Raw genomic sequence first — 16,949 nt, 5'->3', positions numbered from 1 at the left:
TTGGCACATTTAAAACTCGCCTAGACCAAATGCTAATCAATTCACAAGTAGGCACAATGCTGTGTTGGCAGGGAGCCGGACTGGATGGTCTAAACGGTCTTTTTAATATCCAGCCTCTGAGATTTACCAACATTGACTAATGAATCCACCATTGTCCAATGTGAGCGGAGAGAGGAGTGGAGGATGAGGGACATCACCCTAGGAGTAGGCAGTGTGGCTGAATAGAGCGGGGATTGGTCTGAGCTTCAGGAGTGGGGAGCTCACTTCCTAGCTCTGCCGTTGACCTTACCATGTAATCTTAGCTTTAAACTCTGGGCCTCTGTTTCCTCATCTGGAATTACACAGGTTTGTAAAGTGCTTTGAGATGGGTGTGAGGTAAGTGCTGAGTATTTATAGGTAGATAAAGACAGGAGCGCTGCGCCGAGGAGCTTACAAAATCCATCTAAATCAGAAGCACAATAAAGCAAGCAATGGCCTACGGAGGAAGAAGAGGACAGCAAGAGGCTGACAGAACAAACCATGTGTGTTGCACTTGCTTCTTTCTTACTACATCTGTTGCACTAGATTTCTGTTAGGCTGGGTGTGCTTAACAAGTTAATTCACAGCAGCCCTACATCTGACCAAAGAAAGAGCCTTGTTCCTGTGGTGCCTCTGGCAGTACCTTCCCTTATACCTGAGACAAACAAACAGCCCTGTGCTGATTAAAATGTTACATAAAAATCCGGTGCTTTCACAACCACACCATAAAGCCTTGCTGTTTTTAACCTCACTTGAGGACATGCAGGTATCAGTCCCCTCCCTTCCTGTGCCCCCTTCTCCCGTAACTCCTGCACTCCACAGCTGCACCCTCCTTCTCTTCCTCATAGCCCCAGGCATTTGGTGCAGCATACCTCCTTCTGCCCTTCCCACCAGCCAGGTCATTCAAAGCCCTGTTGCTGAGATCCTAGCGCTGGGGAGAGCCTCCTTCGGCTGGGATCACTGGGCCAGCGATCCTGCAGGGATGGGGGTGCTTTGAGGATTCTGGGCTCCATCCAGACTCTGATGGACCAGATTCTGCACAGAGGAGGGGCTGACACCACTGGGCCTGATCCTGTACACCCCTCCATTTTTGTGCCCCCCCCCCGGCTCTGCACCCTGGGAGGCTGCCCTGCTTGCCCCATCCTAGTTACAGTCCTGAATAAAGAACTCACCTGTTGGCTGCAACACTTTTTGAGTCAGGAAATTGTCATCTATAATATTTAGAAATTCCAAGGATGTTAAGGAATGGCATGAGACCGCCAATAGCTGTCACTCAACCTGAAGTGCCCTGTGAGCTCTGTTTCTTTTCCCTACACTTAGTAGATAGATAGATGCATAAGGAAGCAGTCATCCTGGTCCCTAGAGTGATTTGGTGGGCTGTAGCAGGCACCAGTTATATATAGTGCTGTATCTGTTAGGACACTGATTCATCAGCATTCAAGATACTTTTTCCCCGATTTCAGGGACACAGAAGCAGGTGAGGCCATTTGGCAGAGTCTCATGCTCCCTCCTTACCTTTTACACACTTGATCTTTCCTAAATAGGTTATAACCATTGATTTTAACATGTGAATCATCCCACCAGGTTTCAGTAATGCCACCTCGCTCAAATGAACAATTTCCCTTCCTCTTGTTCGTTAGCCAGGCCTCGAGCATTAGGGTAGAGGCAATTCAGTAATTTCTTCTTTGTCCTTCGGTTCCTTGATTCCTTTTGCTATCTGTTTATCCCCCTCCTGACTACTTTAGCCTCCCTGAGATTTGTCCCTCTTCTACTGTGGTGGGGGAGGGCCATCCAAACAGTACAGGCCCCTGTCCTCATAGAAGGTGAACCAATGTTTGACAAAACCAAAACCCTCCACCTTACACCACTTACCCAACCAGTGATTCACTTCCAGAATCTTCCGCCTACTGTCTTCCTTTGGTCAATGGACAGGAAGGATCTAGAGAAGACTGCCTGGACATGCTAAAAAAAAAAAAAAATCTTATTAAGCTTCCATCTAACATCAGAATACTGATCACATTGTAATTTCCCTGTCACAAGTACATGTAATACATCAAAACAAGTTTCACCAAGTCAGCCATGTATCCCCCTGGAAACTTCATTATATCTGCCCAAAACTATGCATTTCTTTGTAGGGGGAGCACTTCCTAGTTCTTAATTCTTTTTTAAGCTTCAACCGATTGCATGTTTCCTGGCCAAGTATAATAAAGGAAAGGCTTTTAATGTGTCCCCAGACACAAAAGATCACTTTTTTTTTTTTTTTATTAAATAATTGGCAGGCTTTCCAGTCTAAAGCAAGTTGAATTTAGCCTCAAAGGGGAATGAAAGAATTAGGGCAGTAAAATCTACTTGGCCTACTAAAGAAAAGAGGAAGATGTGTGGTCTCAATTGAAAGAGGCTTACAGTCAGAGGAGCCAAGTCAGACATAACATGTCTTTTAGACACCATCTGTTTATCATAGAGTAGTGCAATAATCTGAGATGAAAAATATTTTGCAGGAATTTAGCAGGTGGTGCTTCATAGCAATTCTTCCCCTCGAGTCCATGTCAGACCCGCACGAATTGTAATGTCATGTAATACCCACCACATAAAACCAAAAACTTTTAATTTTAGCAAATACTTAAGTGTCATTCACACTTCTTAATGTAGAACAAAGCTATGGCTGTGCAACTGAAGATACAAGTGAACTAGTTTCTTAAAATGGGAAACATTTAAGATTTTTAGTAGAATATGTATTCCTAGTATATATATAAAAACCTTATCACAGTCAGTTGCAGATCCGATCAAATAGGATATGCTTAGCATGGGTACTGTACCATGGCTCATTTTTCCCTAAATCAGCTGAAGACCGTAAGTCAGATTTTATCCAGCACTAGATGTACTTAACAGTTGCAGCCAAATACCATGATCTAAATACCACAGCAGTTGCAAAACACAAACTAGGACAATATCTTCATCTGTAAAAGAGGAAGATCTGCCATTCTAGGAGTAATACTGTTCACACTAGTGTGCTGACTAAGCAAAGCATTGAAACCGGGTATTGATTGGTTCTAATCCCAGCTCTGCACACCCTCAGGCAAGTTACCCTAGATCAGTGATCTCCAAACTGTGGGGTGCGCCTCCATGGGGAGGGGGGGAAGCTATGTGGCGGGGGCTGGACCCAGGCCAGCCCCCATGGGAGTTAGGGAGGGAGCACCACTCAGCTCTGCCCCCTAGCCCCGCTCTGCCCTCATTCCCTCTCTGCCCCCAGGCCAGCTCCACTTCTAGCCCCAATCACAGCTCTGCCTTCAGCCCAAGCTCCTCTGCTGAGCCAATGATGCCGTAATGGACGTAGGACATGGACAGATTCCATTCCTGGTAAGGGGGGAAGTGCCAGGAAAAGTTTAGGCACCACTGCCCTAGATACGCAATGACAATATTACTCAATGATCCCAAAGGGGCACTGAAGTTTAACATTTGCAGTGTTTTTAAAAATACGTGAAGTGAAACTATGGATGTGGGGGTGGGTGGGTGTAGAGGTGATCTCATTTGGGGTTTAAGGTGAACTTTGCCTGGAGTGAGCTAAAGTTCAACACTAACAGCAGCACAACTGAGTTTTTACTTTTGGATATTCGCCAGGCGTTACTTCTGGCTCCCATTTGTAACCACTTTTTTTTTTTGGGGGGGGCCATCATTGGCACAGCGGAGGAAAGACCAGCACATTAAAGTTTAGAAGACAGCTGCTTTGCTCCAGTCAACTTTAGGCACAACATTAGAATTCTAAACATACAAAAGTCCTAGTGAGGGAGGCTGGGATGGTCAGAAAAGATCAGAAGGCACAATGTTAAGCGCATTGATTAGTCTCTTCCACTTTCCAATGTGTCCCTGCCCAATTTAACAAAATTAGATGAAAACTGAAAGTTCAAAAAATGCCTGATGAAATATAGTGGAGAGTATAAATTAAGGCGAATTTTTGGGCAAGATGTAGTTTCACTTAAGGGTCTATATATATATATATAACATGTGAATGAAAGCATCTCTGTTATTTTTCTGTAGCAACCTAGTTTCTGGTCCCGATGCTTTTCTTCCCCCCCCCCAAACAAAAAAAAATTAAATAGGAAGTGAAAAATATCATTTTAATACAACTTGAAGTCTAAACAAGTCTTGATTAATTTTCTTTGTGCTGGACTGGCTCCAGAAAAACTATTTCCTTGGTAATCTGTAGATTCAGACAAGTAAAGATTTAATAAAAAGCCACTATTACTGCCAAAGAAACACAGTAATTATACCTGAACTATAAGAACAGGTGCTTTCATAAATACAAGCCAAAATGTATTCAAGCATGGCATAAACAGAGCAAATTTTATTTTCTAATCACTTTTTAGAACAAAATATGCAATGGAATGCAAATTTCAACACAGTATATGATTAGGCAATGATTTGATTTTAAAATATTCATTCACAGACATAAAGGACTTGACAAAATGTCTAGTTAAAATTACAATGTCTACAATAGCAGCAAAGAGTATTAAACTGTTTTATGATCATGTAACTGGTTCATACTACAGCACACATTACTTTATCCTCAATAAAGCGATCAGATTTAAATTGACAGTTGTTCAGTGTCTTTGAATTCTTAAAACAATTTGCAGAATGTTTATTAAAGAAACTACTTTCTGTATCTGGTAACAAATGGGACAAAAAATTCAAACTAAAAACTGGAGAGTCATTATAGCCCTCTTTTCCATATTAGCATTAAAAAACCTCATCACTTTATCATATCTCCATTAAGGGACTCTCTAAGAAAACATGAACTACTATGAACTGAAGTGGAGTACTGAAATTTTTCTGGCTTAAAATAGATAGGTAGGTGCACATTTTCATTATTTCACATTTTAGAAATGTAGAGAAATAATACATGCAAGAGATCAAAGTTATAAATATACTGTAAAAACAAAGCTATAACCCTGTCTCATTTACACAATTTAAATATATATTTTCTTTCACATAGTCAGTAAAAAGGTAGACAAATACAACGTCAAAGTTTTACAAAATATCAGACTTATGCATGCATATCTTTCAGATTTGGAAGTTGTTATTCAAGGGGGTTATTTTCTTCCCCTTTCTAATGGAAACTCGTCATTTATCAAAACTTTATATATTTGAGAATGGCTTCAGGATTTACCTTGATCAAAGTCTTTAGAAGGTTTGAAGAAATTAAAAACAACAACAAAGACACCCTTAATGTTATATAAAGCAAATGATTGGGAAGAATATTATTGCTGTGAACCCAGTCAAGTTATACTGATTGCAGAGTGTCACTTGCAACCTCCTGCATTTGACAAGATATTTAAAATGCTCAGTGATCTCTGTATTAATATGACATTTTATGAGGCTGTATCTAATTTAAAGTTACTTTACATCTTCTTTTCAGTGGAAAGCTCTTGACGAGATGTAAGAGTTTCAGTGACTTGTGGAAACGTGGGAGAAAAAAACCACTAGCTCACAAATAGATAAAAAGTATTTACATTTCAAAAAGATACAAAGAACTATCCTATTACCCCAAATCTGCAAAAGCAATCTCATACTAAGTAGTTAGTTTAATGGACTATAAGCTACAGATTCACAAATCTGCCTCATTATGATACTACAAGAATAACCAGTAAGATGTTGATTTTCACTATTTCACCAATTTCAGAGGTTTAATGGCTTTAAATTCAGTCACTGAATTATTGACAACTGTAAATATGCCAAGTATTAATCTCATTAAATGAATTTTATCTATAAGTTCTTCCAATAAAACAGCTTTCTCAGCAGACAGTAAAAGCTTTTAAACAGGCTTGATATATTTATTTCCAAACACACAAAATCACAACCAGATACAGCATATGAGTGTTGAGTTATCAAATACCAGGTTTTCATTTTTAAAAACTGCATTTACACCTTCACTTTTACAATTAAATACTGCCACAGATTAGTTTCGCTGCTAATAATCTTCATTTTTTGGCTGAAATAACAAGTTTGTATTTAAGCAAAATACTAAGTTTAAATTACAATACTTAAAACACTGTATAAGGTGAAATAAGTGAAATACACTGGAAGATTGATTCTAAACTATTTATGACAATGTAGTAAAATTTAAGATGATCTAATGTTAGATGTGTTATGATATCAAGTGATTGATGAAAAAAGGTGATGAACATTTGAGTCCAATCAGAATTTCATTAAGTCAGTGGTACTCAGTCGTCTCTTTAGGGATTTGAGGACAGCTCCCGTGCTTTTTGGCACATAAAAGAGCACAAGTAGATGCCCAAGTACCCAGGAAGTGGGAAGAGAAGGAAAAAGTTGATAGGAATAACAACCAACCACCAAATTGTGGAGTGACACCTAGACGTGTTATAAAAATGTATGTCATGTCTGAGCTAAATGACAATGTCATGGCTCAGTCACCAAAGGCAATGTCTTCACAGTTACATTGTAGGCCCAGAAACCAGACAATGAAGGAATGGCTCTCCAGCTCTTCAGGAGAGGATATCACTTCATTAGTCTCTTTGGACTGGTTTTCTGTTCATACTGGGGACTTAAGACATGTAAATAAATAGAAGGGTGGGAATATAGTCTGGAGTTTGTGTAAGATTTACTAGAGAGTGGTTACTACTTAACCACTTAACTTTCAATTTAAAAAGGCTTAAAGATTTATTCGTTTGTATGTTAATTTTGGTGATTGCGTGCTCAGAAGTAATTCAAGTGGCTGGTCAAAAAATACACTTTAATGACCACTTCAACTATATCCACTGCAATAAATCTGACAAATACTGTCCGAATTGCTAGCAGAAAGCTCATCTGAAAGAGAATTTAAAAAAAAAAAATGTACCGCATAGTTTCCTCCTATTTCGTGAGCATCGTTCACCTTAGGGAAGAAATGAAGGCTGTCAGTACTATACTGTGGATCAACTTCTGAGGGATAGAAGAAAGGAAAACACTCTTGAAGAAGCCTGTACCTCTACCCCCATAAATCTGGCAGCGGGGGAAGAGGGGGAGACTGTGTTGAGCACCTGTCCTGGACCAAGAGTGCCAATGACAGCCAATGACCTGGTGCACTGCAAGTCCCACTACACAGCAGAACATGGCAGGTGACTGCTGTTGCAGAGGATATCCATCTGAATGAACATAGAATAAGAGCTCTAAGCAGTCCTCAGATATTCTGAGCCCCTGTGCTTGGGGAAGGGGAGAGAGTGGGATAGGATCAGGGGGAAGAAAAGTGAAGGAGGCATGGCAGAGAAAGACAAGGGTATTAAAAATATGGAGAAGGCGGCCCTGCTTCTACACTTTGTACCTGTAAATCCTAGCTCCTTGCCAAGCTCCTAGCCTAAACTGCACTAGAATGCCTATGTCTTCACAGGTGCTCAAGTCGAGAGGCCACAGACTGCCTTCATGACAACAAAAAGTTCAGCCACCAGAAAGACAGGCCAACAATATACATATTGTTTACTGCTTCACAGATACCTCCCAATAGCAAAGTGCTATGTTCTAATCTGCATGCTGAACTGGAAAACTCTATTGTCACTAATGGGGAACCAAGAAAAGCTTTTTTGATTACACACCTCAACTAACTTTACCAGAGGTATGCATGTGCACATGGTATGCCTTAGTCTCTATGAAGCATCTGTTAAGGGAAGACTGAATAATGGAAAGAAAGCAAGGGGGCACATGGAGCTGAACAATATCCAAATACTACATCAGAAGTTACCAAACAAAAGGTATATATACAGTCTGAAAGCAACATCGCCTACACTATTAGTAAGCGACAGTTGTATTTCAGTAGAAGGTAGATGTTTGCTGGTGTGATAGAAGCAGTAAAAAAACAAGTTGCACACCTTTCTAGAGACATTATTTGGTTTGCTTTTCAAATGAAACTACTCTGTAGCTTCAAGCTTTCAGTTTATCCAGGGCTCTTCCAACTGTAATTTAGCTTTAAAAAATTGATACTGGCTTTAACACAAAAAAAAAAGAGCTATATGTTATTTTAGACTTAACAGGGAAGCAGTAAAGCTAAAACACAGAATTACAACAATAATGCTGGAACAAAAAAGTTGGTGTAAAAGTAACTGGTAGATGCAAGTGTGGTTTTCAATAGCTTTTCAAACAGTTATTAATTTTAATTTCTCGTGTAAAAAGTTGCATAAGGAGCATTAGATACCCTTTTCATTTAACCCCTAAAAATGAAAGGTAAAGAGCTACTGGAAGTTGCAACTAACTCTGCTGATGCCTAGTTACAGAACTACAAGAGTTAGGGATGTCCAAATTAACTCTGGGGGATATCCTAGCTCCTTGGAAGTGAATGGCAAAACTCCCATTACCCTATGTGGTGTCATGATTTCACCCTATGATGATCTCTTCTCTTTATTTAATGTGGGAATTTTTGTTACTATAATTTAGAAAATACAAATCTGAAAGTATGTTAATAGGTATCATCTTGAGGTTCTAGCAGGCATATATCATTGAAAGAAACAGCAAAGATTCAGATCTGAAGAATAAGAAATGCTCCAGTTTTAGGATACCTACCCATAGAGATTACAATGCATGAACAGTGTATACAAAATACAGGAATATGTCACACCAAATAGTACAAATGACTAGGTTATTTTAGTTAGTGTTGTGACTGAGCTGTTTCAGTTATTCTTACAATAGAGGTGGACTCTTTCCTAATACAAAAATAGTTGTGTGAAATGAATATTCCAAATAAATGAAACAATAAATGAAATAAATGAATAAATGAAAGTCATTCCGAATAAATGAAAGAGTCACCTGCCCAATTTTTACTCAGAAGGGTCTTCATGATCTGCCTCGTAACAAAAAAAATTCAAGATTTTGTAAACTACAGTGTTAGTTTTAGGGACAATTTTAACACACTGTGTACATATGTATGTATATACTTATGCATGCATGCACGAACTGCATTTATAAATAGAGCAGGTCTGCACAGAGTTGCTCATGGCTCTAATTTCTGCTTTCAGAGAATCAATTATTTTGTTGACATTTTCCCTAAAAAATTATGTAAAGAAATCTCTCCAACTGGAATTTTTCTTATGTCCTAGAGTAAGTATGGTGGCAATACTATTCAGTGTTAGGAAAAAGAATTGATATTCTGCCCTATGAAATGAGTGAGGACAATATCAAAAAGAAACTGATTGCACAATTGTTTCACAGGTCTTCAGGTACTGAGATGAAAGTTAAATACAGATTAATACAATAAATGTATATGATGAGGGGAAAAAAAGAAAAAAAATCATAAATCAAGAACAGTCTCAATCTACACCCGTGTTGAATTTAGTTTGGAACTGAAAGCAATCTTAACTAAGAAGGGTTTCAACCTGCCTTGCATTGTTAATTTTACAGGCATACCCTCAGATCCAACCTAAAATGTGAATGAGCATTATTATACTGCTTAATTCTAACAAACATTACAGCAAAGGTTTGACTATTTGACTTGTAAAATACAGCTAATTTACAGAGACATCTTCACCATCTAAAATGTACAAATCTGAATTCAAACCTATAATTTTGTTTGCAACAAACCCTGTTTGCTAGAGTATAAAGGCTCAGATTTAAACAAAAGTAATCATTTTAAAAACACAACTGATGTACTGTGAAAGAGCTATTCTTCATGCTCTGTTTGGAGACATTCATACTTCTAGTAAAACCAAAGGGTAACCATTCCATTTTTGTCTGTAAACAAACACACACAACATTTTGGTCTTCCACAACTAGGAAGGCTCCATTCCTCATTTTGGAGAAGTCTTTGTAGAGCTGAGAGAAACTGACACAACCAAAATACTCAGCAGCATAATGCAAAGCCAGTATGCAGACACTACTTTTAGTCCCCAAGGCCTTGTGTTGACTGGGTAAAAGTGGAAAGCCATGAAGACATGGCTGATTTTGCAGTTGTGAAGGCCCCTCCTACTGATTGACCTGTATTATAAACAAACAAAAAAGAGAAAAAGTTACTCATGTAAGTGTAATATGCTTTTTCTAGACAGCATACACCCCATAACACAGTCTTTGTGTATAACACCCCCCCCCCCCCCCCCACCCGAATGATTACAAATACATCATTGGTTTAATTTGTAATTTAAAAAGTAAATGCTCAGATATACTCAAAGAATTTAAAGATGGCATCTTAGAAGAAATGGTTTGTGCTAACCAACAATAATTATAGTCTTTAGGTGGCCTCTTCAGGTCCCAGCCCAAAAGACTCTCAGGGCCCAAGCTCATCTCAGAACAGCAGCAGCACAGGCAGATCACCTCCAATTTGAATCCCGTTCAAGAATTTTCGCAAAGCCACAAGAGAGCAACCATTTATAAGGCTTCTTAACTGGTGGCCTTATGTTCTCTCTCACCATTTGATGAGGTCATGCTGGACATTCAGAACAGTATGGGCTTGATCTAAAATCCACTGAAGTCAATGAGAGCCTTTTTATTGACTTCAATGGCCTTTGGATCAGGCCCTGTCAGAGAAACACAAAGTGAGAATAGTTTGTTATTCCTGGAGGGGTATGGTTTAGTAGTTTAAGCACTTAAAGAGGATGAAGAATCTTTCATCTGAAACCTTAAAAAACAGTCGTCTACTGTGGGCAAAGCCTGGCTTTTAAACAGTTTACTCTGGTGTCCTTAGCTAAACTTTCCCCTCCTCCTATTATTGTGCAGTCTGAGGTATTCCAATTATCCACCTATCTGCCAGCCTTCCCAGCTCTTAGCCTCCCAGCCAGAGATGGCTGCATTTCTCTGGTGGGCAGATATATCTGTAAATCCCATTAGAATAAAACGCACTATAGAAATGTAACACACTATTATTAAATAACCATGCCATATCATGCTTGCAGTATCTAGATAGCTGCATACTCTTCCAACCTAGTTATGGACAAACAGATTTCTTACCTACGGCTTTTCCTGTTTGTACAACATTCCGGCTGGTACTGACCATGGCATTTCCAAGTTTCTTGCCACGTTCACTGTTCTGGACAGAGCTAAGCAAGAGAAATATTCAAAGAGAATTAATCAATTGACTCACTACCTATTCAAGGGGCAAAACTTAGTCTAAAATATCAATTAAGTATAATCAAGCTCATAAGTTTCAGATCCATCTCTTCATTCCACCACAGACCAGTTACATACATAAATGTGTGCATCAGGCATGTTGGAGAAAGGGAAGAATAGATTCTGCCAGTGAACCAGGAATCAAAGCCAACAGGTTAGTCATTATGGAACGTGCTGTGCTCTTTGGTGTAAGGCTTAAAGACATTTGTGGCAAGTTTTTCTGTTGTAGGTTACAAGACAAAATTTTTCTGCATCTACATTTAGGTACCTTTGAAAATGTTAGTCTTTGTCTATAAGTTTTGTTAAATGGCTAATGGGCTGGTTCTGAATGTTTGTCATTGCTTTGTCATTTCAGAAAAAAATGTTAATTTTACTTTGTGCTTCAATCCATAAGAATCAACTGTTTGAACAAGGATTCCTTTCATCTCATGCTTTTTCAAACAAATAAAGGGAGAATTATGTTACTGTCATTGGAAAAAAAAGCATAAAAGCTATTAGTTTCTATTCATTTTAAATGGCAGCAGTTGTAAAATCCTCTCACTGGGTTTTATAATATAACATTCAAATAAAAATGTCAGTTTCCTCACCCACTCCATATATATATGAACACATAAATCAACACTTTCAGCTGGATTTGCAAAGTCTAGTTTTGATAAGATGAGCATTTTTGACTGCACTGTCACTTATGGAGAACAAACATGTTGTCGCAAGAATATTTCTTTCATTAGAATCATACTTAAAGGACGATTGATCCCCTTAAATTCAGTTTAGAGTTTCGTGAAGTATGAATGTCTCCCCTTTCAAAAAAAAAGTGTAGGTGATGGAATAGTATCAAATAAAATGGGGACACCAATAGCTTGGGGATTAGAAATGAGTTATACTAAGACTTATCTCCAAGTTGCTGGCTAAAACAAGATCCAAGTTTAAGTTGACAGCAACTGTCATTATCATGGTAAGGTGGCCTTTGTGAAATGGGTTAATGGTCTCAGTCTTCATCGTGGAAATCTAGCCACTGTTATGATGAGCACAGGCAACAAAGACCAAACCTTTTATCTCTAGAGCTGTCAGGTCAGGTCTTCGTTCTACACTAAAAAATTGATGGTAAAAATTATACCTTTGTGCCTCCTTAGATCTTCTCCCTCCTTTTAGAGAGAGTCACATCTGCTTACTTTAGTGACAAGAGTGCCCGTTAGCGAACGGGAGCAGCAAACGGGAGTTTTGCGAGGGAATTTAGAGACTGAATATGAGAGACAACTACACGCAACAAACATACTCTAAACATAGGCCACTGAAGAGACCTCTCCTGGGGAGGGAATCCCCATTACTAGAAAGAGCCAGTAATGATAATGGGGGGATTCAATAATTAGAAATATAGCTAGTTGGGTTTGTGATGACTGGGAGAACCATATGGTAAACTGCCTAGTGAGTGTATATTTCATGAGACATCTGGACAATCTTCTGAGCAGTGCTGGGGAGGAGCCGGTGGTCGTGGTACATGTAGGTACCAATGACATAGAGAATGGTAGGAGAGAGGTCCTGGAGGACAAATTTAGGCTGCTAGGTAAGAGATTAAAGTCCAGCACCTCCGTGGTAGCATTCTCTGAAATGCTTCCAGTTCCATACACAGGGCCAAGATGACAGACCGAACTGCAGGGTCTCAATGCATGGATGAGACAATGCTGTAGGGAGGAGGGTTTAGGTTTTATTAGGAACTGGGGAACCTTTTGGAAAAGTATGAACATATACAGGAAAGATGGGCTCCACCTAAACCAAAATGGAACCAGATAGCTGGCATGTAAAATTAAAAGGTTGTAGAGGCATTTTTAACTAAGGGCAGGGGAAAAGCAACAGATGTGGAGGAGCACAGAGTTCAGGTGGAGACATCCCTTGGGGATGAGTTCATTAAAAGGGGAACTCTAGATCCTAATAAAGGGGATAGGAAAGAAGTTGGTAAAGTACAGGTAGGAGCTAGTGAGACACAGTCAAACATAAGTCCCGTTTAAATATAACACAGGATGGCAAGCAACTCAATATTGACAAAATGAACAAGTGCTTATACACAAAAGCTAGAAATCCTAATACTAACGTGGGTGAACTAGAGTGCCTGGCATTAAATGAAGATATTGATTTAATACACATCATGGAAACTTGGTGGAATGAGGATAATCAATGAGACATGTTAATACCAAAGTACAAAATATATAGGAATGACAGAATAGGTCACATTGGTGGGAGAGTGGCACTATATGTGAAAGAAAGCATAGAGTCAAAGTGAAAATCTCAAATGAATCAGACTTTATGATAAAATCTCTATGGATAGAAATTCCGTGCTTGAACAATAATAGAACAACAGTAGGAATACACTACCAACCACTTGACCAGGATGGTGCCAGTGACTGTGAAATGCTCAGGGAGATTAGAGAGGCTACAAAGGCAGAAAACCCAATATTAATGGGGGATTTCAACTATCCTCATACTGACTGGGTATATGTCACCTCAGGAAGGGATGCAAAGATAAAATTTCTAGACACATTAAATGAATACTTCTTGGAGTAGCTTGTCCCCACAAGGGGAGAAGCACTCTTGATTTCATCCTAAGTGGAGCACGGGATCTGGTCCAAGAAGTGAATACAGCAGAACTGCTTAGTAACAGCAACAATAATATAATTAAATTTAACATCCTTATGGGGAAAAAATGCCAAAGAAACCCACCACAGAGGCATTTAACTTCAAAAAGGGGAACTACACAAAAAATGAGGAAACTAGTTAAACAGAAATTAAAAAGAACAGTCACAAGGGTGGAATGTCTGCAAACTGCATGAAGACTATTTAAAAACACCGTAACAGAGGCTCAAACTAAATTATGTCCCGAATAATAATTAAAAAAAAAAGAAGTACTAAGAGGACCAAAAGAATGCCAACATGGTAAACAGCAGGGTAAAAGAAGTGATTCGAGGCAAAATGGCATCCTTTAAAAATAGGAAGTCAAATGCTAGTGAGGAAAACAGAAAGGAGAATAAACTCTGGCAACTCCAGTGAGGCTACATCTACACTGCAAAGCAATAGAGCTTGAACCCTTGGTATCAGATTGATTCAGGCCCGGACCCCTGTAGGGTCCTGGGTCCAATTTTTTGTAAACAGAAGGAGTGTTGGCTTGAGCCTGAGTTGGAATTCTGGGTTTATGTTGCAGTGTAGACACATGCTCAGAAAACCTTTGAAAAAGCCCCCCACCAAAGGCTTTTAAGCAACCTAAGCAGTCAGGGATAAGAGGGAAGGTCCTCTCATGAAACAGTAACAGGTTAGAAGATAGGCAACAAAGGGGAGGAATAAATATTCAATTTTCACAATGAAGCAAGGTAAATAGCAGGCTCCTCCAAGGATTTGTACTGGGGCATGTAATGTTAAACAAACTCAAATGATCTGGAAAAGGAGGTGAACAGTGAGGTTGCAAATTTTGCAGATGAAACAAAATTGCTCAAGATAGTGAAGTCCAAAACTGATTGCAAAAAGTTACAAAGGGATCTTACTAAACTGCACAGCTGGGTAAAAAATGGCAGATGAAATTCATTGTTGATACATACAAAGTAATGCACATTAGAAAAAATAATCCCAACTATACATACAAAACGATGGGGTCTAAATTAGCTGTTAACACTCAAGAAAGATCTTAGAGTCATCATGGATAGTTCCTGGTAAACATCCACTCAATGTGCAGCAACAGTCAAAAAAGCTAACAATGTTAGGAACCATGAGAAAAGGGATAGATAATAAGATAAAATATCATAATGCCACTATATAAAACCATGCAGTTCTGGTCACCTCATCTCAAAAAACATATTTAAAGTTGGAACAGGTTCAGAGAAGGGCAATGAAAATGATGAGGTTTATGGAACAGCTCCCATGTGAGGAGGGATTAAGAAAACTGGGATGGTTTAGTTTAGCAAAGAGATGACTAAGGGGGGATATGACAGAGGTCTTCAGAATGAAGAGTATGAAGAATGGAAGTATGAAGTATGGAGACGTGAATAGGCAAGTATTATTTACTCCTTCACATAACTCAAGAATTAGGGGTCACCTGATGAAGTTAACAGGCAGAAGGTTTTAACAAACAAAAGGAAGTACTTCTTCAGACAAAGCACAATCAACCTGAGAAATTCGTTGCTATGGGGTGTTGTAAAGGCCAAAACTATAACTGGTTCAAAAAAGAATTAGATAAGTTCATGGAGGCTAGTCCATCAATGGCTATTATCCAAGATGGTCAGGGATGCAATCCCGTGATCCAGATGTCACAAAATCTCCAACTGCCATAAGTTGGGACCGGACAACAGAGGATGTTTAGAGTGAGATTCATTACTTTATACACATATAAGCACTCAAGGACCAACAGAGCTAAGAGAGCTTTATCTATTGAGGCTCATGCATCAGAACTGATAGTTACCTTGCAACTGCAAGACTGAATTTTGACCTCAGTTATACATGTAAAACTCCACTGAAGATAATAGGGTTGCACAATTATAACTGAGGGCGGAATTAGGCTTGAAGAATCTTTTTACTGATGGATGCAAGAACAGGAATGAATCCAGCTTAATTCTAGAACCCAGGCTAAATTTTCAAAGCTGAAGGTTATGGAAAATATATTTTTACTTTTAAATTGAAAAAGTTGAATCAGGGATACAAACATGGAACCCCAAAGCATCAATTTTAATGTTATTTTCAGCAGCATAGAATTGGATTTCAAGGTTCAGATCTTCAGTTGATTTAAAAATCAGTGGGACTATGCAGAGGATCTGGCCCAGAGTTAAAAAATAGACCAGAAAAAAATAAATCATAGTACTAGAAATGTTTTAAGAGTTTTAGTTTACAAAATTCACAAATAAACACTAATAAGTGGGTTAGCAAGAGGAGGTATTGCATTATGGGAAATGCAGCTCTAAAGTGTTTAAATTAATCAATTATTTATTATTTGTATTGGCCCCAATAAAAGTATCAAGGACCTATTGTGCTAGGCACTGTACAAACATGAAAAGACAGTGGCAATATATACTGGCAATATTTTTCACTCTCTCAGGCAATTTGCCCATTCTTAGGTGTGGCTAGTTTAGAAAGAGTGCAGCATAGTTTCACGAACAGGACCAATTCCCAAGTCTTTAAAATAATCTTGATTTTATCTATATATTCGCAGTTTAGCAACAGACAATACAGTATAAATATTGAAACAAAAGTTTTGTTTTTAAATATTAAAGTATTATATACTTACTGTGATAATCTTAACTTTACATCTGATACAGAGTATTGGCCCTGGAATGGGTGGCTGGAAGGGGAAAAATGCAGTGTTTCAATTTTGTTATTTTTTCCATAAAGAAAAAACAGCACAGTTTTATTTGCTGGTTGTCCTCCACTGCAACAAAGAAAATATCTAGTTTCACATGTCCCAGTTGTGATTCAGTCCTAGGATTTCGATGAATCACCTGCAAGCTGCCATCCTTTTACAAAATAGACACATTTCATCTTTTCAAACTTCATAAAAACTGTCAGCTGAGACACTCCTCCTGCTGACAAGATGAGGCATGATGAGGGAAGAGATGTCTCAGTAGCCATGTAGGGCTTTACAGATTTAAAAAAAGAAAAGCCATAAACTGAACACAAACAGTAGCCAATGCAACATATGGAGTACAGGTGTAACTAGCTCTATGCAGCATGGTGCCATATTCTGTACTACCTGATGCGGTTGAGTTGTCTTCAAAGGAAACCTTAAGTGCAGAGCAACTGCACAGTCTGATTTTAAAGTGAAAAAGGCATTTAAAAACATGGCAAAGTCTACATTTAAAAAGGAAAGAATGCAACTTCTGAGCTAA

General features: G+C 38.7%; 1 protein-coding gene across 2 annotated transcripts in view; it reads right to left on the bottom strand.

The window, feature by feature from the left end:
• Positions 1 to 5,820: 5,820 nt before the first annotated feature.
• AVL9 (AVL9 cell migration associated) overlaps positions 5,821 to 16,949 on the bottom strand; it is a 61,821-nt gene continuing 50,692 nt past the window's right edge. For both annotated transcript variants that reach the window (XR_010922419.1, XM_067562474.1), the window contains exons 14-16: positions 16,352 to 16,405; positions 10,936 to 11,024; positions 5,821 to 9,969 (exon numbers count right to left, since the gene is read on the bottom strand). Coding sequence is in view for 1 of the 2 variants with exons in the window: in XM_067562474.1 (XP_067418575.1) it covers positions 9,875 to 9,969; positions 10,936 to 11,024; positions 16,352 to 16,405 (238 nt within the window). In the remaining variant the exon portion in view is untranslated. The remainder of the gene's footprint in view (positions 9,970 to 10,935; positions 11,025 to 16,351; positions 16,406 to 16,949) is intronic.

Source organism: Emydura macquarii, unplaced genomic scaffold (genome assembly GCF_026122565.2).
Source record: "Emydura macquarii macquarii isolate MOO-44397 ecotype Brisbane River unplaced genomic scaffold, CSIRO-AGI_Emac_v2 contig_2432, whole genome shotgun sequence".
Lineage (NCBI taxonomy): Eukaryota > Metazoa > Chordata > Testudines > Chelidae > Emydura > Emydura macquarii.
Note: the sequence above shows the minus strand (reverse complement) of the source record. Positions and strands in the feature narration are given on the sequence as shown.